The sequence below is a fragment of the Natrix helvetica genome, assembly GCF_964273705.1.
Source record: "Natrix helvetica genome assembly, chromosome: 1".
Classification (NCBI taxonomy): domain Eukaryota; kingdom Metazoa; phylum Chordata; class Lepidosauria; order Squamata; family Natricidae; genus Natrix; species Natrix helvetica.
Window position 1 is genome coordinate 56,112,646 of NC_138548.1, and position 25,527 is coordinate 56,138,172.

The following is a 25,527-nucleotide window of genomic DNA, read 5'->3' on the forward strand; positions in this document are numbered from 1 at the left end:
CCATACTCCACAGAAACAGGAGTTATTATTTCTTGTAAAAAAAGGTAATAGCCAACAGTCAAAATAATATTTTAAAGAACTCTTCTAGTATTATTTACAGATAGAGATCTGTACGCCAATAACATGGAAATCTGGCAAAACATAATGGATGAAGAAAAACTAATTCAAAGTGGAAAAGGTATAATCTGATGGCAGAACACACAGTTGCAAAAGAGAGACATTCTATCCTTGGCATCTCCGGGTAAAAATGCTAAAGGCTGCTATTGGAAACTTGGGGAGCTTCTCCATGTAAGCATGTAAACAATATTTAATTAGATTAATACTTTGAGTACAAGATTTCTTCCTATGTTTCTTTGAATTCACAAGCACTGGGATCTAGTAAGAAAACAACTGAAAATCTCATTATAATGAATTTCAGAAACCCCTCTGAAATTGCCAATGAAGGTAATAGTGGTGTGTGTGTGATATTCTACACCTATTGTCCAGTCACTATTGCAAAAACATTCACAAGCAATTAATATTCCAAGGGGAAAAGTATTAATCTTTTTGGATGTCAGTCCAGTTTATTAGTTGCTGCACGATACCATGTCCTATACCAGTGATGGCGAACCTATGGCACGCGTGCCACAAGTGGCACGCGGAGCCATTTATCAGGGCACGCGAGGCGCTGCCCTGTCAGCTGGCCAGCGTGCATGTGTGCGCTGGCCAGCTGAGTTCACCTTTTTAAAAGCCATTTTTGGCCCTCCCCAGGCTCCAGAGGCTTTATAGGAGCCTGGGAGGGCGAAAAGAGCCTACCCCCCCCCCCGGAGGCCCTCCGGAGGCTTCAGGGACCGTCCGGAGGCTTCCCTGAAGCCTTCAGAATGCTTAAAACCACCCTCCGAGCAAACCGGAAGTGACTTCCGGGTTGCTCGGAGGGTGGTTTTAAGCGTTCCGAAGGCTTCAGGGACCGTCCAGACAGTCCCTGAAGCCTTCGAAGCGCTCAAAAGGATCCTCCGAGCAAACCGGAAGTGACTTCCGGGTTGCTCAGAGGGTGGTTTTAAGCGTTCCGAAGGCTTCAGGGACCGTCCGGAGGCTTCCCTGACGCCTTCGGAGCGCTTAAAACGACCCTCCGAGCAACCCGGAAGTCACTTCCGGTTTGCTCGGAGGATCCTTTTGAGCGCTTCGAAGGCTTCAGGGACTGTCTGGACGGTCCCTGAAGCCTTTGGAACGCTTAAAACCACCCTCCGAGCAACCCGGAAGTCACTTCCGGTTTGCTCGGAGGGTGGTTTTAAGCATTCCGAAGGCTTCAGGGAAGCCTCTGGACGGTCCCTGAAGCCTCTGGAGGGCCTCCGGGGGGGCGGTGGAGGCTCTTTTCGCCCTCCCCAGGCTCCTATAAAGCCTCTGGAGCCTGGGGAGGGCCAAAAAAGCATGTAAAAATGGGGGGGTGTCGCGCGTTGTGAGCGCATGCGCACTGGGGGGTGTCGCGCATTGCATTATGGGTGCGGCACACCCGCACACGACCCCCCTGCGCTCCCACCACTTGTGGCACGCGAGCCAAAAAAGGTTCGCCATCGCTGTCCTATACAGTTTCATACAAGTGAATTTAAATAACCACTACTCAGTCCATTGGAGACTGTTGCCAAATTATATCATGAGAAAACAGCAATAAGATTAGAGAGGCATGATCACTTTATTCTTTGTTTCTGAAAGTTGCCTAAGAATCAACAACACAATCTCTTCACACATGCCTTAATACTCTAGAACAGAGGAAGGGGAATCACGGCTCCTTTATGACTTGTGGACTTCAACTCCCAGAATTCCTAAGGCAGTCATGCTGGCTCAAGAATTCTGAGATTTGAAGTCCACAAGTCATAAAAGGGCCATAGTTCACCATCCTGCTCTAGAAGATAACATAATACTCTTGATGACAATTCTGAATTTGATTGGGTATAGTTCTTTTTGAAATAAGTATCTCATAAGGAAAATACAACCTTATCCAACTCAAAACCTGCACAATTAATTCAAATTGTCTTGGATATTGCAAGAATATTTTTTAAAAACATTACGGTAGTGTGCCAGCTGAGCATCAGCCTACCTGCTTTTGCTGAGGAAGGCCGGGTCAGTCTCTGACTATAGATTTGCATGGCAGTCTGAAAGGAAGAGAAGGGGCTGACAGTGTAACTGCCAGACCGACAACGGTGTAAGTTTGTACTGTTTGAGGATGGGCGGGACACATTTTTTGCTGTATTAGACAAGTTGTCAGGTGCTGCATTTTGAGAAGAAGGGGGAAATGTTGCTCTAGAACCTGGCGAAAGGGAAGGGGTGGAGTGATAATCAGGCAACTGTACATTCTCACAGGCAGCAGGTTGCGAGGACAATGGCATACTAATGCTTTGTGGGAGTGTGGTACCATGAGTAAAGGAAGAAGTGGTAAGAACGCTGAATTGCGGCGTATTCTCTCCATCTTCCGTTGAAGAAGGAACACCTAGTAGTGTGAGAAGAAAACATCAAGCCAATCAGGGCAATTCATATTTTTCAATTGTACATATAAAATCTTCTACAATTGCACTGAGGTACAATTACAAGCTTTATATATATTTTTAATATAGCATCTGAATTTTCAACAAGTTCACAAAAGAGCTCTAATAGCCAATAAAAATATTTCTCAATACATTCTACCCAGTTTGTATTTATAATTTTAATTCTGTTATTTTACTATGATGTTCTCTACATGGATACTCAGTTTTCTATTTAATAATAATTAAGACACTCAAAGATAAAACAGTGCTTATTCCCAATTATTTGATTTCTGCATACAATATTTACAAACAGTACTGTAACAATTACAACATTTGTTCTTTATTTTACAGTAAATTAAAATAGTATTCATAGTCAGTCTCATACATGAACCAGTATGATGCTTTTTAACTATTGTACAACATTTCTACTGGTTTTGTATCAGTAGTTTAGTTTATTGCTTAGCACATTAAAAATTCACCAAAAGGTTTTTTTCTATTCAATGCTCATGAAAATGTTTAACTTAAAACTGATTGTGAAAAAGATTAAAAATATTAGAACCTATTTCATTGACCCATCCATTTGTTATACTAAGCATATCAATACAATAAAACATAGCAAAGAATCATATTAACAACTCTTAATTAGATGTTTGAAAAAAATTATAATTGTTAGTATGTTGACTGACAGATTCACTATGTGAGTCTAAATTTATCTAAATACTCCTGTCTGTCTGTCTGTCTCTAGTCTAGTCTAATGTTAACTAATCTAATCTTATTTAATCTACCTTTTTTACGTTTATTGTCACTTTGAATGTACACTTATCGGCATACATTAAAATGAAATTTCATTGCATATTGCTCTCAAAAGGTCACCACCTCCAATATACACCACACAAACATGAATAAATAAATAAATACAAAATTATGCACAAACCTGCTTACATTATATGACACAGAGAAACAACAGTCTAGTGAGAATGTATACATGTATATGGTGAGAAAAATGAATTGTGAGTTTACCAGATGGATGGCATAGGGGACAAAGCTATACAGAATCTGGTAGTCCTGCTAGAAATACTTAGTACTTACTTACTCCTCCCACAGGGGAGCAACAGAAACAGACCATAAAGTGGGTGTGTGGGATCTCTAACAATGATTTGAGCTTTAAGCACAAAATGCTTATAAGCAGTATCCTGAATAACAGGATATAATCAAAAAACAAAAATTATAATTCTCTATAATTTTCTCGGCTGTCCTTACCACTCTCTGTATGGACTTTCTATCCAAGGCACTGCTACCACCAAACCAAACAGTGATGCAGTTTGTTAAAACGCTCTCAATCATGCCTCTGTAAAAAGTGACTAGGACAAAAGGAGAAACATGTACTCTCCTCATCCGATGCAGGAAATGCAGATGCTGGTTTGCATGCTTCACTAAGGATGACGTGCAGAGACCAGTTCAGATTGTTATTTATCTACACCCCCCGATACTTAATACTGTTGACCATATTTCTATCATTTATAAAGATGCCATATATCCAGCAAAATCCTGGGTGGCAAATATAACATATAAAACATCAAGAACAGGAAAACACATACAACACATACAAAAACCTGGGTCAAGGCCCCCTTATAAAAATATCAGGACAGCTATATCATGGGAAGAGGCAAGTCTTCACACACCTTCTGTGGGTGGAGGTTGTTCCATAGGGAAGACACCATGACAGAGAAAGCCAACAAAAAGCCATTAAAGTTTTGTCAGAGTCTAACTATGCAAATTTACTTTTTCCAATTTTCTTACTGGGTAAACTAGTTCCTTTGGGTTGCTCAACTCTCGGCTGTTCTACCACATTTTCTTTCTCCACTGGAAGTTGGGACTGCTTTTTTTCATTTTTTCCCATCTTTTCTGAGTGATCTGAAAAGAGTTTTCAAAATTAGAAGAAAAATAAGCAATGTATGATAATGATTTTCAGTATGACATTTTCTAATACAGCAAATAATCTGTGATTAATTGCATCTGCAAATAAAAATCCTTCTTAAAACTGAAATTCTTACGTATCGAAAATATTTTGACATTCCATATATCCATCAGAGAGACTAACTATGAAACAGGTTGGTTGGTTGGTTGGTTTGATTTGGAGACTCTGAAGCCCAAAAGACCCTAGGCAGCTTACAATGCACACAAAGAAAAACCAAACAATAAAATGCATATGCAACTGGAAAGCAACCAAACAAACAAAGATAAATAAAAGCTTAGCATCCAACCTAACCCCAGGCTTGGGGACAAAGTCACATTTTCAACAAGTTCCAAAACAGAACAGAAATAGGGAGGGGGGAGGCATACAAATTTCCAGGGGCAGGTACCACAACAAAGAAACCATACTACCTAGGTCCTGATAGATAATATTAAAGTGACCTGGAGAATGCTCACTTTGCTCAATCTCACTAAACGGACAGATATAATCCCTTAGATAACCAGGCTCTATGCCATGTAAGGCTTTACAATGATAACCAGCACTTTGATTTGCAACCAAAACCATTTAGCAGCCAGTGCAGGTAACAAAGCAGGGATGATATACAAACATAACATAACATGCCTATCACTGTCTTGTTATTACATTTTGCAACAGCTGCAGCTTCAAGGTCAGCTGAATGTAGAGTGCATTGCAAGTAATCCACCTGAGAAGTGATTAGGACATGACTACTTGAAGGGTTTTTCATATTTAGAAAGAGTGCAACAGGCACAGTAGCTTGAGCAAGGGCTGTGATTCCAAGAAGAGCCCGGGGGTGGGGGGTGTACACTAATCTTAAATGGGGAAGTATGATCCCCATCCAAGACCAGAGATTAAATATTCACAGATTCAAGAGATTCAGATAATAACCACTCAATCTGAGCCCAAGTGTGTTCCTCCCTGTCCTCTAGACAGCATCTAAATAATAGATCAAGTCATTGACATTGCTTGGATGTTCTGGGATCAATATATACAACTGAGAATCATCAATCTACCGATAATACTGGACTTCAAATTGAGGTATGATATCACTCACCAGTTTCCCATAAATGTTAAGAGGGGCGAGGGTCTCAAAACCCGAGGCATCCCACAAGCAAGGAGATAAGGATGTGACCTCTGTCTTCTTGTCAACACAAGGAGGAAGGAGAGAACTATAATAAAACAGTACTTCCCATCCCTCAAATCCACCCCTGAAGGATACTGTGGTTGAGTGTATTCAAAAGTGAATGGAAAACAAGGAGCGCAAGGATGGATGCATCACCGTCATCCCAGCTTTGTCAAATATCATTAGCAAATGCCACCGATTCTGTCTCTATACTGTATCCTGGCCTGAAACCTGATTGAAATGGATCCAGATAATTTGTTTCTTCAAACTACTATAATTTGTTCTGCAACTAGTGTCTGGCCACCATCTCAACTATCTTCTCTGAAAAGGGAAGGTGGGAGACTATAGCTATCTGGCAGTGTTAGATCCAGCATGGGTTTCTTCAAAAGGAGGCACACTACAACTTCTTTCAAAGAGAGGGGGACAACCTCCTTCTTCTGTGATAGCATTGCATGGACCAAGCACAGGTCATTTCCTAGGCAGGTTTAATAATCCAGGAAAGCTCAGGATCTAATAAGTGGGCAAACTCATAGATTGGAAGACTTTGTCCACTTCCTCAGGAATCACACTTAAACTCAATCCAGAAGATCCCACTAGAGTGTGCCCCAGCCACTTCAACAGGAAGAACACAACTTTGAGTGAATCCTGGTAACTTTATAAAAAAAAAAGCACAAGAATATTCCTCATTTGCTTCTTTACAATTATACTGAAGGTATCAGAAATGAATACTCACTTCCTTTGTTCTTATTTTCCAATTGGCTATTACTATGTTTTGTAGCTCCAGGATTTGTTCCCAGGAAGACACTTGCTGATTTATTCTTATGTGTGTAAAATGTCAGTACCTCCTCAAGATCACTTTCACTAAAATGAGAAAAGACGTATACAAGAATAAATGGCCTAAATTTATAATGTGGTGATGCAGCTGAAACAGCTACTATAAGCATGGAGGGGGGAAGGGGAAAGAAAGACAAATTGGAAAGAACTAAAAGAAAAAAAGATATTTTTGTTAAGCTTGGTAAAAGCCATGGTTAGAATGCAGTACTGCAGTGAGTGGTTAGAATGCAGTACTGCAGGCTACTTCTGCTGACTGCCGGTTGCCAGCAGTTTGGCAGTTAGGGTCTCACCGGTTCAAGGTTGACTCAGCCTTCCATCCTTCTAAGGTTGGTAAAATGAGGACCCAGATTGTTGGGGGCAATATGGTGACACTGTAAATTGCTTAGAGAGGGCTGTAAAGCACTGTGAAGCGATATATAAGTTTAAGTGCTATTGCTACTGCTAAAATTCCATGCTGCATTTAAGGAAAGTAATACTCCTAGCCATCCAAAAGCTAGTAATAAAAACAATGTTGGCTATTCTTTTTATAAAATGTATAGAGCTACTTTGCTGTAGTAGTTAAGGCACCAGGCTAGAAACTGGTACAAATCCAGCTGGATGAACTTGGCCAGTCACTTTTTCTCAGCCCTAGGAAGGTAACAAGGACAAATCATGTCTGAAAGATCTGCCACAAAGCCAACAGGAGTCCAGATGCAACACTGACTTAAAGGCACCCCTCCCCCCAAATAGAACGCTTCTGATAATAAAATTACTGTCAAAAATTCCACAGCCAATGTTCCTATCTCCGTAATTTGAACACATATGTCTTCAGAGCTATATTGTACCCATCTTTGTTGCAAAATGGATTTTGCTCCTTCTTTAGGGCTATGCTACAATGAAAGTAGATAAAGAAGGAAAATCCCAGAAGAATATAATCTTTGTATCCACACTGGAGTACATCTAATTCTATTTCCCTTTGAAAAATTACAATACTTTATTTCTACCACTAAACAACTGTATTAACCAGCAGCAGAGCTCAGTACAAGTTAGTATACAAAGCACACTTCTGGATCGGAAGAATAAAGATAGGTGTTGCCTAGCATTCATGAAAACACAGAGATAAATACAATAATCATCTGACATACAGAAGAATAAAAAAGCAATACCTTAAGTTTCAAATTGGTCTCCAATAGGAGGTAATATAATTATTGCTCTAAATGCCTTTTATAATTCATACCTTGCCTTAATGATAAACTCCTGAAAGCCTTCTTCATCTACCCCCTCTTCTTCCTCTTCCTCCTGTTTCTTCATTGCCTTTTTCTGAGACATTTGATCTGTTTCCTAAAAATCAGCAACAACAGAGTAATCTCTCAAATCACCTTTTCTATGAATATGTTTTGTAGTATTAGGATGCTTGGAGGAATACTTAGGGAAATAGTACTCAGTGCAAATATCCTTTCAAAGCAAATAGTTACTCTACTGATATTCATTGCAAAGCCTAGACAACAGCATCAGTAAGATGCCAACAAGCAACATGCCCACATTTCTAATTTTTAACCTATATGAATAAAGAATAGTAGTTTTAAATGATATCTCAAAGAATGTAAACATCCCATGATACCATCTCAACTTCTCTCCTGTATACTAAAAATATCAAGCTACTACTTATTGGATCAGATAGGTGATACAATAAATATTCACAAGCAACCAAAAAAGATTTAGTCAATATAACAAAAGAAAGAGGATCAGATAGGTGATACAATAAATATTCACAAGCAACCAAAAAAGATTTAGTCAATATAACAAAAGAAAGAGGATCAGATAGGTGATACAATAAATATTCACAAGCAACCAAAAAGATTTAGTCAATATAACAAAAGAAAGAGGTTGCTCATCTTATTCAACACAAAAAAAGCTTTAGATGAACTCTCAATATTTAAAATATATATTTAATTATCACAATTTTAGCCCTTTAAAATAAAAACTGTACTTCAAGAGATGGGTAATTTAATGATTTGCTGTATTTCTAAATGATTTTTTGCTCAAAAACTTAGTAAAGGCAAATTATTGGCCAATATACTATACATATTTGTAAAAGGTATCAAAAGAAACCAGTTTCTTATAGAATTCAGATATCATATGCTAGTTCCCAGTATGAATCAAGCACAATTTTAGTGCTATTGCTATCCTTGTAAAGCATGAAATCAGTCATTATAACTTCTACTTTCCCTGAAAGACTTATTACTAAATAACCCTGGCCATTCAAATTAGTTTTTACTGGAGAATAATCATATTTTTAAAAATCCAACAAAAATAGCAAAATGACTAGACACATTTTGACCAATAGTTTCAAAACTGTCATGATTTTGTTTCTTTGTAAGAGCAATGAATCTGAACATCAGTTTTAGAAAACAAATTCATTTGTATTTCAAAAACATAAATGAAAGTTACTGTCAAAGTTGTTGCAATAAAATATCTGAAAATATTACTAGTTTGTCAAAGGAAACAGGTACTTCAGCGAATGATTTTGTTAATTATGCAATTCAATTTTTTAAAAAAACATCAATACGTGTCTCCATGTTTTGGAGTTATCTATTTATGCCAAATCACAAAGATGCAAGAAAAACAAAATCTTAAATGAAGAACCTTCTGCTTTCATTGCAATGCTTGAACAGAATTGCAGATCTGACATTACAATGTGCAAATTCCAGAAGTTAGCTGTCTCTCATAACTTGCAGGTTAGGTTTTTAAAAATTCACTCCAACATTGCACTAGACATTTGAAAAGTTGAAGAATGAATTACTTATGCTGCTGCTTTTTCTTCTTCGCACATTGGATACAATGAGATTCATTAAAGCAAAATAAAAATAAAAATAGAATGATGATCTCTAGAACTTGTGAATTAATATTGTTTGGGTGCAACACCACTCAGCTAGCATAATCAATACTCACCCTGTTATAGCAGATGATGAATTCACCCAGCTGGTGAGCTAAGATGCGCCTACGGTCATAGAGAGCCAGGCGGCGACTTGGAAGTAACATCCTCAACGACTGTTGAAGATTACTGGCTGCTCGCTTCAAAAAACGAACCACCAGTTCCTGCCGTGAAGAAACAACACTGAAGACAGGATCCAAAGATTCAATTTTATTAAAAATATATCTAAATTTGTTTAAAAGAAACCACATTGTAAAGAAAAGTGTGTGTTAAAAAAGATAGAATGTGTGATCTCAAGTATTTTATTGTTACCTATCAAAGCTGGGCACGCTTTGGAAGAACTGCTCAAGAACATGTGTGGTAGAGATCACTTCCGGTTCCTGCAGGCGACGGACGCGCTGTCCGCCACTCGTCTCCTTGGTGGGCTCCGTAAGGAGCACAGGGGGCCTTGGAGGGGTCTCCTGCCGCAGGGCGGCTCGCTGAACCCCCCTGGACTCAGCGGCAGCCAGCGGGGCTGTTTTTCAGCCTCGCCCCAGGAGCCGAGGAGCGCAGGGGGGGCATGGTACAGCTTTGGGCTGTCCGCCCGTTCGCCGAATGGGCTCCGGGAGGAAGGAATTAATACAAGGAAGAGCGGCTGAATGCTGGTGGTGGGGGAGCCATCCTGATCTCCTTAGCTCTCGTTAAAGGATAAGTAGCAGACTATTGTAAGTTCGTGTTCAACTTATTTGAAACTGAAGATTAGAGGGGGGTGTTTCTTCTCTTTACCGCCCCCCCCCTCGGATTAAGCGGCATTTGAATTAGCTCTCTCTATATTGGAATGGAGAGAGAATAAAGGCTGACTCGCCACTTGAAGTAACTATGTGAGAAAGATTGCTATCACAATTGCAAGAGATGATTGCTGAGCTGTTCTTTTTAAAAAAAACTTTATGGAGATCTCCGTTTTTCTCCCTGTGAAAGGAGGAGCCAAGATGGCTCCCTTCCGTCTTTGTTTTTGCACTTACAAATGAAGTCTGCCTTTTGAAACTACCTTCGGGGGGAAAAAATCCCTCTGGTACTGTTTTATTACCCTCTCTGAGGGAAACCTGGACCTCTCCTGTTACGTGGTCTTCCTGGACTTTGATTAGTTGACTTTCCCCTTTCTGCTGTGCCTCGGTGCCTTGGAACTGTGAAGGAGAATTAACCTTTCCTGTTTGGATTTGCCTGTCTCCTTGGATCGGCACAGCTGCGTACTCTGCTGACGCCATTTTCTTTGTAAAAGACTTATACCATCTCTGAACTCAGACAAATGGGGCCTAAGAAACCACCAACAGGCAAGTCATTTTCGGCTCCTGCGTCTGCCACCTCCAGTCCAAGCATGCAACAAATGAAAATTACTTCATTGCTATAACAAGAAGGGTCTGGAGAGAGCTCAAAAGAACTATCTGTTACCCAAATGTTTCAAGAAATAATGAGGGGTCAAAATGAGTTGAAAAAAGAGGTGACAGATCTCAAAGATGAACTCAGAGATGTTAAACATTATATTTCAGAAAACAAACAGAGAATTGTGGTGATGGAGGAAGGAGCGACTGGCCTGGGGGAGGAGGTTAAGGCAGTCCAGAAGGGAAATGTTGACCTGGAAAACTTTATGGCAAAAATAGAATTTGAAAAAATGTCCTTTTTTCTCAGATTCCAGAACCTACCAGAGACAGAAAATGAAGACCTTATGGATATTATGAGTACAATTTTAGCAGAATATATTAAGAGAAATAAAGAGCAGTTTTGGTGGGATATGGATCTGGTTTACAGGATTAATTCAGCATATGCTAGAAGTCATAATGTTCCAAGGGAGGTACATGTTAAATTTCTCAGGAGGACCACAAGGGATGAGGTGCTAGGGGCCCACAGGGAGGGACCACTAAAATATAAAGATGAAGAAATCACCATTCTTAAGCAAATTCCGAAAAAGAAAAAGGAGGAGGAAGTATTTCTCTTATCAAAGAAATTATACAATAAAGGAGTTTGGTTTAGATGGCTATTGCCAGAGGGAATATTGATTTTTTGGGAGGGAAATAGAATTAGAATTAATATAGTGCAAGAGGCTGAAGCCTTCATTAAAAAACACTCTTCTCTCCTAGAGGACAAACATAGGGAAGGTAGTGAAAAGAGTAGCAAGGTACAAGATATGAAGGAGGGGGGGCTGTGGCCCCACCTGGGGACAGGGAGGAAGGAGCAATATCGAAAAGGCTCAGGTCACAAAAATAAATGTATTTGAAATATTTGTAATTGTTGATATACTAGAAAGTGACAAAGGAAAAGATGATTGAACAATGATTTGATACAATGTAGAATAAGATTCTGTTTTTTGTTTATCTTTTACACGTTGTATTTAATATTGTAAAAATTGTGAGATTTGGAGGGATTTCTACCACTAGCGTGGAAGCTGCCAAAATTTTCTATGTACCCTCTTACCTTTTCCCAAAAATGTTTAAAAACCAATAAAATTCTTAAAAAAAAACATGTGTGGTACATCCCTTCTGCTTGTTCAAGTACTGTGTCTTTTTTTCAGGCTTCCATGAGAGCCTGAAAAGACACAGCTGCTTTGAATTTCACATTATGTTTCATAGTTGCTTTAATGAGTCAATTCATTAAATCAGCCTCTTTCCTTCTGGCTTGTATGGAACGGTAGAGAGGAGGAATGCTCCCACAAGTTCTAAAACAAATTTCTAAATCAGGGATGTCCAACACTGGAAACTAAGACTAGTGGACTTTGACATGGCTGGTGGGGGAATTCTGGGAATTGAAGTCCACAAGTCTTAAAGTTCCCAAGGACATGTTCTAAATCATTTTAAAGCATGTACAATGCTATTGTCTATTATTGCTGTCTATTAACCTGTCTATTATATTATTTTATCTGTTTATTAGCAACAGATAAAAATCATATCTCTGAAGGATAGCAGATTTTTGCATGTCATTTTGGTTAGGTATACTTTTGCCGCCATTATTCATTACTTGAATTACTTTTGGTCATACTATCTTACTTTAAGGACTGCATTATTATTATTTCTTCCTTCTTTGTTACCAGATAATGGTAGAGAAGAAATACTCTCCCTGAAAAATAAATATTAAGCTGTCTGCTATGGTATTTGATTTCAAACACATCCTGTCTCCAGTTTGGATTTATTTTTGGCTAGATGCCCTACTAAACATGTAAATGAACTGTTTCGTAGCCAAACCATTACATTTCACAATTTACCTCTCATTAGCATTATATTAGATTGGTCTGAACTGTTACTCTAAATATTATTTTTCACAGCAGAGCAGACAAAGTAGCTCTTAGAAAGCCAGCTTCAATTTTCCACTTGGAAAGAGTGGGGTAACATTTTCCACTGAGGCAAACTGATTATTCCTTATTTCTGACATAAGGTTTTTAATCTTTGAGCTAGATTGGCTCAATATGCACTGCCTGTTTTCACAAAGTCTCCATTTGGGCTAAGATGACAAAGACTAGAAATGTGGAGCAATCTCATTAAGTGCTATAAATCCAGTACTTTATATAAAACACCCAAAGTGATGTGATTGGGGGAAATAGAAAAACAACTCAGATATATGTTTGGTAGCCAAGTTATATACAGATTTTAAGAAGAGGTCATGGGGAACTAAATGCAAAAGAAATACAGCACTCTAAACTGGCTATCACTTTAGCCATGCTCTATTCAGCTACACCTAATCTCTATCAGACTCCAAACACACTTCAACTTGTTCTGCACATCAATAAACTAGACAGGATCAAAGAGAGGCATTCAAATGGTTTTAAATTATGGAGAAAGGTAAGATGTGTTAACATTGCAAATGGTTAAACGTTTAGCAGTTCTGCTCAGCCCTAGCTGAGAGGAATCAGCTTCCTACTGACTATGATTCAGGAATGCTGAGTAGGAACAGCTGGGTCCCTTCCTGAAAAGTACTGGGCAAGCAAGCACACCATTTCTTACCATCTGCTCATCTTCCTTGGCAGCCCAGACTGGGTTGTGGACCTCATCACCTGCCTCTTTCATCAGACGCAGCTGGACCCGCTGCAGGTAAGCAGAGAAAGCTCTGCGAGCCTGAACTTTGCTACAGGAGAGAGGTAAAGACACCCATGAAAATATAGCTTTAACTCTCCAAGACCTTTGCCAATCATTATTAGCTGTTAAGAAGGAGATAAATCGTTTAGAATCTGGATCAGCAAAGACACAGTTTCACTGGAATAAAACTGGAGAAGCCTGATTAATCCAGTAAAACTGCAGAACTGTATCACAGAGCTCCAAGTGAAAAGGATTAAATTTCTAAATTTCCAAACTGAAATTTTATGCTGCCAAAACGTCCATGTCTCCAAAATAAATATGGAAGATGAGTTCAAGTTTAAAAGAGAAAACTCTTCTCTCAAACACAACCTCGGAGGGCAAAGTCAACATTTGCACTTTCTCAGCAAATTCGTGCAAATCAAAATGTTTGCTGTATATTAATTATTCTCTGGATACTGTGAGAACTATGGATGTTATTCAAGTTAAATGGAGAGGATAAGCTCTTAATACAATTTTCACTGCTCTTCCGAAGAATGTTAGCCAAGAACATGACCAGTTAAAAAATTGCCATATTTTAATTTTGTATCCTCTATATTTCATTCTACAAATTAACTTCATATTGCCTCAAAAAGGTGAAGTTGGAATAATGGCCAAAGCTTTTAATGACTCAGCAACTCAGACTAGTCAATTTACCTCTGTAAAATGCTGGCAGTGATTCTTCTCATTGGTTAATGTTTTACAAGAAATACTCCCCATCCCCATGTTGTCTTATCTGATGGGACCCAGAAGGAAAGTCTTTTCTGCTGCAGTGCCCAGCCTTTAGAACACGGGTATTAAACTAACCGTGTCACAGCGGCATCACGTGACATATCGGGACCTTTTTTCCCTTCACTAAACTGGGCGTGGCCATAGCCAGCGTGATGCATCTAGCCTGCGGGCTGCGAGTTTGACAGCCCTGCTTTAGAACATCACACCGCAGAGGTTAGATTGGTCCCAACCCCCTGCTGGCTTTCAAAAAACTCTAAAGACATGGCTGTGTAATGGGCCTGAGAGATCCAGTTACGCCAGACGACTGTATTGATTGACGAAAGAGTTGCACTTGCCTGCTTATTATACTTTCTGGTTTTAATTTGTTTTAATCTATTTTAAAGGAGTTGTTTTTACTGTATTTTGTGTGTTGGATTTTTTGCTGGGTTGTTTAATTACCCTATATGAGCTGCCCAGAGTTACAAATGTGTAATGGGTGGCTATACAAAATAAATAAAATTTTGCTCTTACATTGTTCAAGACATACTACGGGAACTAATATTCTAACCAACTGCATTATCCATTTATGTGTTTTCACTATTGTAGAAAATAGAAAAGCCAAATTATAAGGTGAGAATTCTATCACCTACAAACTGAAATTAAGAGATTCCAACTTTCTCAGATTAGATAATAGGAAATGGTTTTCCATACATAAAAGCTGGATCTGTACTCAATCATCCTTTAATTCCATTAAAATTAACATGAAAAGTTACTGATTATTAACTTCCCTTCAATTTTCATGTGACACAACTGCAAGTATTGTTAAATATGGATCCAACTTGAAAGATGTATAAAAACACATATGGAGTTATTATTCTCCAGGATCCTAATGTATATATTACATTAGGATATGTTTTCGAGCCAGTTGAAATATTTTTATTTTTCCATTTTAATGTAGCTAACAATCTAAATAAAAGTTTGTTGAGTACTTTGGATGCTCATTTATCTTAGAGACGAATACCAAAATAGCAAGCAAAATCTGTACTTAAATTGTGATATATTTTTTTCAAATCATAGACAAAAGTATAATAGAAAGTGATATCTGATAGCAACATGATATGAAATGCTGTCACAATAGCTTTAAATTGTAGAGAATGTAAAGCCTTTTCTAAACAAAATGCATTTGAATGTAAATCTGTTCTGCACAAATAAACTTATTTCATATACAGTTGACTAGGCAGATTATATTAAATTTTAGAGAAAACTGTAGCAAAAAAAATATAACATCTATAAACACAGAACATTTTAGAAACATCAAATTACTATGGCACTGTCCTGCAAAAGTGAACAGATGGACCTGGGAAATTTAAACAGTGCATGAAGGTAAGAACCCAAAGCTGGCTTCAGAAATCAACAAAGGCAGATAGCTACCAATGGCCAGAACAATAAATCAGTATCATCAAGCAACAAGAAGTATTCAGACTGAATGGCCATGCATAATTTTCTACAGAGGTGATGTTTTACCAGCAATTGCAGCTAGTGCCTAAAGAAGCAGGGAACTGCTTTATGGTGTACCTCTTGGTAACTCATAGGCAACAAAGACTAGCTGGGATCTTGTATCTGAACCTGGCAAACTGATTTTTGATTGGTCTGTGTCACAGGAGTCTAAGAAAGGTGGTCCTTCATCTCTATCTGATCCATTTTGGAGACATTCCAGTCAAACAGGTTCTTGATTAGCTTGTCCCTGATTGGTTTGTGTAGGTGGATTTCTGACTGGTCTAGGAAGCTGGAACACAACCATTAAGCCCATATGCTCATCATTACTTGATTGCCATCTGCTGTGAAAGGCTACATCACTACCAGTAAATCACTATCAGTATAATCTTTACCATGCCCACCACTACCATTATGCAGCTAGCATAATTACTAGCCTCCTGCTCCTTCAGTTGGTTTGCTTATCTGGGAGTTATAGCAGCATTTGACCCATATGGTCACAACCAATCTTTAAGAGGAGTCAAAGGAATGCTGTGATCCTAACACAATCAGGTGCCAAATACTCTTTGGAGTATTGTATTATAAGATTTTTTTTAAAAAAGCAGCTGCTTGACAATGGGAATTTTCTATCTGCTCAAAAGCCTTCCAGAAATTTACTACCATTGTTCCAACAGCTTGCCTACTGAAAAAGAATCTGGCAGTATCTCATGAATTCAGTAGCAAATAAGTCCTCTGTCGAAAGAGTAAGGCAGAGGTTGCTCAAGTGTTCCACCAAAGGTGCCAAGGCATTTAGTTAATAATAAAAGAACTCCTGGTCCAGGGCCAGTTCCAGGCTTGAAAGGATACTGAACAATCAGTAGTAAAATTGTTTATAACATACCTGTTCTTTGTTTCTAAACTTAAAGTTACCTTAAGTAAGAAGAAATGTTTGGGGAAACTGAGGGCTTCAATAGTGGGATCAATGATGCAAAATTGAATGGACTGAACCTGAATGTCTGGAGAGTTTGAGATGGCTTTATTTTTTAAAATATTAAAAACTATTACTATAATGGGGGGGTTTATGCTTCAAAAAGGTGAGAAATTGTGCTATTAATTTTCAGTAATAGTGGCTGGAGGAGGTTACAAAGATAGAAAAAACGGATTTCAGAACATGCTGAACACCTTTTTTCTGCTTTAAGCTCTAGATAGTAGTTTTCAAAGAGGAAACTGCTGACAAAAACAGACAGCCATCCATGCATCTTATATCACTATTTTCTATTATATTCCATAGTTAGATATTCTAGATCAGGGGTGTCAAACTCGCATCGTCATGGCGTCATCACATGACATATCACAATTGTTCCCCCTTTGCTAAACCGGGCATGGGCGTGGCCAGTACCTGATGCATCTGGCCCACGAGCCGTGAGTTTGACATCTCTGTTCTAGATGTTCTACCACAACTCAGCTATTTTCTATGTCAACTTCCCCATATGCCAGTGCAATCAGCAATATGATACAAATAGTGAAGGAATCCCAAGTCTTTTAGCCAAATCAATCCCATGAACTCTCTTACCTTAGATTCCTGTTCTCTTGCAGAATCTGTAGCAAATTAAATGGAGGATCAGCATTCTTTGGCACTGGTTCCAGTTTCTCTTGAGGAGGAGGCCCTTCATTTGCAGGCTTCTCTTCAGGTTCCTTTGGTAATTTGACTTGATGGGGGGGCTTCACCATCTCTGTCAACTGTGGCTTAAATTTCACAGGCATATTTCTGAGAGAGCCGACTGTTTCACCCTGGGATATTTCTAGTTCTTCATCTTCCATTTCCTCCTCTTCTTCACATTCTGTTTCTGACTTGAGGATAAAATCAGCTGATTGTGATGTACCTGTCAGAATCAGTATATTTCCAATTCTCAACATTTTAGCAAACTAAATTTAAAAACAAAACAAAACAGGGTCTGATGTATATCATTCAGTGCTTACATCTCTAAATGGGTAATAATGGATTATATGAGAGCACTAGGTAAGCCAAACGGGAAATCTGTACAAACTTTTTTTTTAGATTCCAAAGATAGCATTTACACATATAAGATATGGTTTTTCTCCATTAAACCTGTATATCCACACTACAGGAAAATAAGCAGGACATGTATGTACCTGACAATCTTGACAGTTTTCCTGGTCTCAGTTTGCCAAACCGTCGCCTTTGTTTTCGAACCTCTAGTGATAATAATTTCCGCTCATACAAAGCAGCATGAAGCTGAGCGTTACAATCCACAATGTCCAAACCCAGTTCAGCAGCAAGAGCTAACCTGCAAAAGATAGGAACACAGAAAACCCTTCATGGTTTTTGTCCGAATGTCCAGAGACATCTAAATGACCTTCCCACTTTGCCTATATTGGGGGGTGGGGGGGAAGGGGAGGACGCAGTACACTGTCACTTCTAAAGCCATCAAACCAGTTTGAACAAAGTTACCCAGCTGTATTTATTTTTTGTCAAAAGTGAGACCTCAGCTTTCCAGAAAAATGAAACAAAATGTATTAAGGATTTGAAAAGCAAATCAATGCCTTTTAAAACCAAATGTTATGGTGGCATTTTGCCACCCTCATTAAATTTTATTGAGCTGATAAAAAAAGAGTGTGGCAATTTTGTGGACCACTCTCAAAATTATCAGTTCCCGGGGAAATCCATCCACAATTCATAATTGGTAGGTCAATTTACCTGGAAATCTCTACAAGAGAATACAGTTGAAATAAAACTAGAGAAGTTGGGATGGCACAACAGTAGCAGAGGGATGTTACTAAAAACTCGAGCTCGGAGGCATTAATGTTTACATTATAATCAAACATGCAGGTAATTGTCTATTATAATCTCTTTCAAAACTGTCTATATTTTATTTGATTCTTCATAATATTAGTAAAATATAAATTCATATGAGGATTCCAGAAAAAGATTGGCAAGCTTGCCTTCTGTTCTTTTATATTAATAGGACAATGGCCAAGAATTAAGAAATTCTGCTGGAACAACTGAAAAGCTGATTTATTTATAATATTCTATAGTGTCCCAGTTAGCCTTTTTATAACTATGTGGGATTAAGATCCATAGCAATTAGATTTATTTCATTATTCCGAGTAGGGAGTAAAGATTGTATATTTATCCTGGTCATCCATTTAAGCTCAAAATTGCTCTGTGAAGTAGGTACGCCTGGAAAATCATTAATTGCCCAAGAATTTTTTTGTTGTTGTTTAAGGAACTCAGACCCCCATATTTAAGGTCATCCCTAATTTTATTTTCACAACAAGCCTATAAAGTGGTATGGCTGAGAGAAAATGAATAGTCTAAAATCATCCAGAATATTCCATAGTCTGGAAGGGATTTAAATGACCTCTCTACTCCCACATCAACCCCAGATAGCTTCCTATGTTAAGTGATTATTAAGGGAATCATTATGGGTTTGGTTTGTTATGATTTCAGAATCCAAATAACTTAACTGTAGTCTTGATCTATGAACTTTCTGCATCAGCACTGTTAAACCCTTCAGAAATTATTTTTCAAACATCAAAATGGATATGTTCACATGTGTATCTTAAAATGAAGGCATGAGTATCAAATGCCAAATATTAGGTAGAACTGTGCATAAAATCCAATACAAAATTAACTAAAAGCAATGCGAATTCAATGGAATATATTAATATTGACACAAATTGGCTGTAGTCTGATCTATTTATTCCTAATCCTACATAGGAAACCTAGGAAATGAACATTACAGAGGGAATACTAGTCAACCAGTTAACATTAGCCAAACTCAACTGTTCATTTAGCAACTTTTACTGTAGAAATCAAGTAGTTGACTACAAAGTTGTACGGTAATAATGGCAAAAAGTATCTGAGGCAGTTATAAGTATTTTACAAATTATCATACTTGTCTTGCCTTAGCCTCATCATCAGTTATTGACCATATGTTTACAAAATGGATCAAATGTTTAACTCAAGGAAGGAGTATTACATATACTACAAATGGGCACCTTATTTCCTTTATCCAAATGAAAACCACCAACCCAAAGATTACTAAAATACGAATCTGACCTGCTAACAATTAGAACACATTTTTAATGCTGACAGATAAACAAATATTTAAGTAGCCTGCCTGCAAAAAATAGATAAGATGAAAACAAAGGTTATATAATTAAGACCTCATTTCCCTCTGCCACATTTAAAATTGCATTTTGACAGCATCTTTTGGGAAGGTTCTATAGATCATTTTCAATGTGGCTATGGTCCACAGTTCATGTACCATTCTTGACAATATTCAGGAAGGCCTATTTACAAAACAATGGAGTCCTTTGCATGACATCAGAAGCCTAATTTTAAGTCTTACCGAGCTCGTCTAGGAACTGGCCCTTTCCTTGAAGTTCCTCTATAAAGAAATAGAAGTGATTATGTTAGTTATATGATAGGTTTAACTCAAAGCGTAACAAATCTATAAAAATACTGTTAGAAAAACTAAACTGTTTGATAAAAATGGCAGCTTAGGTCAAATTAAAGACAATTAGCATTGCCTTGCTAGATCAGAATAACGTCCATGTTGTGCTTTCAAAGACAGCAAATGCAGAAACAAAAAGCTCACTGTTGATTCATGATGATGCCCAAGTCTACTGCGGTAGGGGAATAATGGCAAGAGAGAAGTTCATGCCCTGTCTTAGAGTACCTAAAAAATTTGACAAACCACTGTGAGAAACAAAATGCTGGGCTAAGATGTGTCTTGTTCTAGCAGAGCTGCCCTTACATTCTTACCCGTTCTTCTTCCCAGGATTCATAAACATATCCTTTGCATCTCCACTGTCAATATGCATAATCATTGATAGATCTGCCCTCTCTTAATTTGCTGAATAATTCCAATGTGAGCATCCCTCAACAGCAGTACACAGGCGCCATAGCCAGATTCATACCCTCCAGCAACTATCTTGAGTGTGAAATCTTTACCTGGCAGAAGCATTATGGTAACAAAAAATGATTTTGGAGCACTGGTTGGTTCCTAGCTTACTACTACTGAGGATGAAGTGGATGGGTAGCAATATCATAAAAATGTTGCAAAATAATAACCATTTTAAAAGACATGATCTACTGGCATCGGTTTTACCCTAGATTCACAAAACAATTCTATACCATTTATTGTTTGATACAGTGCCCTGAAGCCACCTTGGTCTGTTAAAGAGTATGAAATGAAAGCATTTGAAACATTTTGAAAATGTTTACTGGAAATATTTTTGTTTGAAATGTCTTATGTTCCACCTCATTTCCAAATATATTTTTACAAATAAATAAAACTTGTACTCGTCATTTCACCCTTTAGGAATATTTTGTTTTCATTAAAGATTAATATTAAACTGAGCAGCAAGGAGAAAGGATTTGTTCTTGGGATCAGCTGAGGGGTAATCATCCTAAAATACATTCCTCCAAAAGTTCAAAAAATTATTTGAAAATTGGTGGATTACCACAAGTTCTTACATTAGAATGGTTCTATTTCACTAAACTGTTCTGAAGTTGGAAGTGACTTCTGACTTCTATAATAGCTGGATTATTTGAAAATACCTAAATGCTGGCATATAATAAAGAATCCAAATAAAATACCACTGAACTAAATACTGTAAATTAACAGAACAGTAGAAGACATCAATTAAATGCAATAATAAAGTTGTAGAGGCATTTGGACAACAGACAACTGTTGGGAAAAACTGTTGGGAAAGACTTTGCTCTACTTCAGAACGCCAATTCTTATGTTCTTGGGAATCTCCTCCTTTTATTTGCATATGAATTATTCTATGACTTCCTCAGCTTATACAGTAGTCATCAACAATTTAAATGTTCTTAACTGTCATACAGTTTCAGTCCTATGTTTATAAGCACTCCTTCCCTATGTTCACCATCATTTATCCTATTTTCTAGCACTTTTTACTATTTTAGCTTCTTAAATTCAATTTACATAGTTTACCTTGATGATATAATTTCTGAACCACATGGCACACAGGGAAATCCACATCTTATATCCTAGTGTTATTTTACTTCAATATCCCAGTTTTTCCCAGGCTGCTACCATGACTTTCATTTGATAACTGCAAATGCTAAGCAATGCCAAATATAACATGCTTTAATATTAAACTGTTGTAACGCTTATTGCCTGGAATGGTTTCAAATTCTGGCTGCACTGATATACAGAATGACTAGGATAGACACATACCACATACCAATGACGTAGAAAAGAAATTATTAAGAAGTTAAAAAAATAGAAGGGAACCAATATTTTTTAAAAAAACTATAGAACTATCTTCGTCCCATTACGCCAGCCCATCTCACCCAGTCAAGCAGGAAAGCTATGTTGTAGACCTCATTAGTTAAAAAAACTTCAGCTGGTGGGGTTCAGGAAGAGAGCCTTCTCTGTCATTGCCCCTGCCCTGTGGAATATTCACACCCTCCCCACCAGACAAGACAGCCCCTCCCTCTCCTGGCTTTACAAAAAGGAGTTAAAATTAAAACTCTGTGGCCACACATGGGGAGTCCAAAGAAACATGCAGCCATGGGACTGGCTAGTGCCCTGAAAATCATCCCTTCAACTTTTAATTCATTTTAATAGTGCTTTATCATTGCCACCATCAAAGCTGACACCAACCAGAGCACAGAAAAACTCAAAGAAACAGTGCAAGATTGGAAGATGTGTAGAGACCTGGATCTTAGAATCGCCAAGGGTCAGACTCAACTGAATAAATAACATCATCATCATCATCATCATCTTCACCATCCTTGCCTCTTTCTATTTTTTTTAACTTCTATATATACTATTTTTATATTTTAAAACTTTGTTCTACATGCCCAGAGTCTCTCTCGGAAGAAGCTGGGAGGTTCAAATTTGTGAAAAATAAATAAATAAAAATAAGTAAATATCCCCTCACTCAGCATAGCCAAAGGAGTTATTTCTAAAAGAAGAGTTGGCATTGCTGTCTGGGTATAGTGAGTAAGAAAAAAAAATTGGGACAAGGGAATTAGTTTTTAGGTTTTTGAATTCATTTTTGATAGCCACATAAAGAGAGGAAGGGTGTGATTAATCAACTATTGATTTTTATTTTTTAAATTTCCTTTTTGCCCATATCTGCCTATTTGCATACACACCCAATCAAGTACATACAGCAACACTGATGCTTATAATTGCAGATATTTAAAAATCTCCCGCTGAGCATTGTTTTGTGTCTCATGCATCATTTCAAGAATGTGCATTCTGAGCTGCGCTTGTATTTCAAAGAACTACTGCCCCCACGATGCGTCTCTTACAAAAGGGGCCTCACTGCACATGTTGCACTATAACAGTCTTCCTACCTTTCTTGGAAAAGACGAGTAGCCAGCATATAGTTCATTGTTGTCTTATGTTCAAGAAAAGGCCTAAGAAATCAATTGTAAGAGAATTAAAGTTCATCATGAAAAAGAAAAATATCTGAACAGAAGAAAACCTCAAAGGTTATTATAAAAAACAAGAAGGAAGAAAAAAGCCTACATTATAAGTTTGGAAGGAGGAATATCTAAACCTAAACAAGTACGGATATCATAGTATCTACTAATGGAAAATATTCATACAATATCATACAGAAAGATACAATCAGTAGTAAGCTTTTATTATATTCCAATGCTGAAGACATGATGTAAAAATGCAGTTTCAAATGTGGAAATCGGTAATGAGAACATAGGAAAAAGCAGCACTTATATAAACTATGTCCTAAAAGTCTTCTACAATGTCCAATATAACAGAATTGATTTCTTAAATTTTTCTTACCCATAAGTATCCCAAGTTAATGGTGTAGGAAATATACGAATGAACCCGCCTCTTCTATCATATTCATCCTTCACTCGGCGCAACACTTTTATCTAAAATCAGAAGGAAGCCTAGACGTCACTAGGGCAAAAGAATTGAAGCGCGGGAAAGAATCTCATTTCACAGAAAGCTCTGAGATTCCTCAGCACATGCCAAAGTATATAAACGTAACCCTTGTAAATAAAAACCACCTAGTTACAACACCAATTTTAATGCTTCCAATGTATAGTGTGGATACTTTGTTCTTTTGACATTTGTTGTCCACTGTACTTCCAAGATGTCAATCTGACAAAGATAGCTAGTTATCGAACACATCAACTATTATTCTCCTTTCCCTTTTACAAGCATTTATATGCAAGGACTGAATACAATATTGCTGAACCCAACAGTCTTGGACAATTTCTATCTAATTGGTCACACACCTCTCACTGATCAGACTTGTCAATGACGTCTGGAAGAGATGGAATGCTGTGGTGCAATTGTCCTTTTCCCCCCTTAATTTTTTGGTGGCATTCAGTGCCACTCACTAATCATGGTATTTCTTCTGGACTGGCTCAGGGGATTAAGAGTGAAGATAGAATGTGGTTCTCTTTTCCCTGTATTAGGTTCCAGTATGGAAAGGTTGGTAGGCTCTGACAGATGGGTCCCATAGGTCTTGATACTAAGAAATTACCTGTCTCCTGCAATTTCTCCCAATGCTGCATGATTGTACAAAGTTCACATGGCTAAGGTCCCATCAATTCAACATTTGTTTGATAGGACCCAGGGCTTAAGTCTCCTTGTTGCAACATCTGCCTTCTGAAAAAGTGCATGTGTGCCTGTGCACACAGGCACACACACAAGATTTCTACAGTCCCCACCCTAGCCTCATTTAAACAAATCTTACAAATTTTCTCATGTTTTGGATTAGAGCGTGTGATGTGCTTCTGTAGGGAAACATTTGTATCCAGACTATGTTTTATTGCTCTCTCTGCACAATTACCATTCTTCTTAATTTGTTATATTGATTTAAATCTGTTTGTAATATTGGACATTGCCCAGAGTTTTTAATGGACTTGCTTGGTCTTAACAGTAGACATCTGATAATTAAGTAAATGATTTGCTTTACCTCTTCCATAGAGAGGCCCAGCATGGAGCCAACATGCCTTCCTGCAACTTTTTCTTTTGCAGAGGGGATAAGGTTTTTCATCTCAGCATCGCTGGCAGAGAGGGGCCGGGAACGCTGTAGGATCACAGTAAGAAGTCAGTTTTGGCTTTTTCCCCCTCTCCTGATTTTATTCCAATTATTTAAATAGATTTCAAATGCCAAAAACACTTGGCTAAAAAACAGTAATAAGAACAACACTTGCTAGGCATTAAAGCCAGGAATTATGCGAAAGTCAGAAGGATCCAAAGGCACAAATGCCAGGTTTCATACTCCTTTCCTCCACGCCCCATTAGTAACCAATGCCAAACGTTATATTCTCAGTGTTTGATACACACCCCAAAGCAAGAGCCAGCACTGATGATTTCTGACTCCATAGGCAAAGCATTAAAATATATTTCTTGTTACTTTGCCTACGGCCAAAATTCTCAGTTCTCACTTGATTCTTTAATACCAGAATCAATGATTTTGGAGACAATAAGTTGCTAAAGCAGCATGCTTCTAAACAGCACAATACCCAACAAAATATGAATTAAAAATGAAAAATCAAATTACAATACACAATAAATAGAAGAAATGTCAGCAATGAGCAAACATTCTAAGACCCTCCAGAAAAATTGAATGTTCCCAAACTCCCAAGAAGTGTCACCAAGAGAGCAAATTTAATTTCTGGTGGAGTCTGGTCCATGATCCAATTTTTTTCTATGTTGGAGAAACTACCCTTTCTCTCCTTAGTCATCTCAAAAAATCAGGCACCACCAGCAGCTTCTCTCAGAAGGGTTTCCTAAGGTGGAGACTTAGGTTGGAGCAGCCAATCTTGCAGATTCCTTGGCACCAACTCAAGATTAGTACCTTTGATTAACACTCAGAGCATACAAGATAACATAATATGATAATAACAGTAC

General features: G+C 37.9%; 1 protein-coding gene across 15 annotated transcripts in view; it reads right to left on the reverse strand.

The window, feature by feature from the left end:
• The window catches only part of TTLL5 (tubulin tyrosine ligase like 5), a 167,700-nt gene that overhangs the window by 83,860 nt on the left and 58,313 nt on the right, over window positions 1-25,527 (reverse strand). For 14 of the 15 annotated variants that reach the window (XM_081947794.1, XM_081947787.1, XM_081947780.1 and 11 more), the window contains 12 exons: window positions 24,587-24,700; window positions 23,440-23,531; window positions 22,989-23,051; window positions 19,999-20,037; window positions 17,777-17,931; window positions 17,196-17,505; window positions 13,331-13,451; window positions 9,380-9,526; window positions 7,665-7,768; window positions 6,348-6,475; window positions 4,299-4,412; window positions 2,075-2,464 (listed from right to left, as the gene is read on the reverse strand). In XM_081947794.1, the coding sequence (XP_081803920.1) occupies window positions 2,075-2,464; window positions 4,299-4,412; window positions 6,348-6,475; window positions 7,665-7,768; window positions 9,380-9,526; window positions 13,331-13,451; window positions 17,196-17,505; window positions 17,777-17,931; window positions 19,999-20,037; window positions 22,989-23,051; window positions 23,440-23,531; window positions 24,587-24,700 (1,777 nt within the window). The remainder of the gene's footprint in view (window positions 1-2,074; window positions 2,465-4,298; window positions 4,413-6,347; window positions 6,476-7,664; window positions 7,769-9,379; window positions 9,527-13,330; window positions 13,452-17,195; window positions 17,506-17,776; window positions 17,932-19,998; window positions 20,038-22,988; window positions 23,052-23,439; window positions 23,532-24,586; window positions 24,701-25,527) is intronic. The other variant, XM_081947791.1, reaches the window with a different exon arrangement.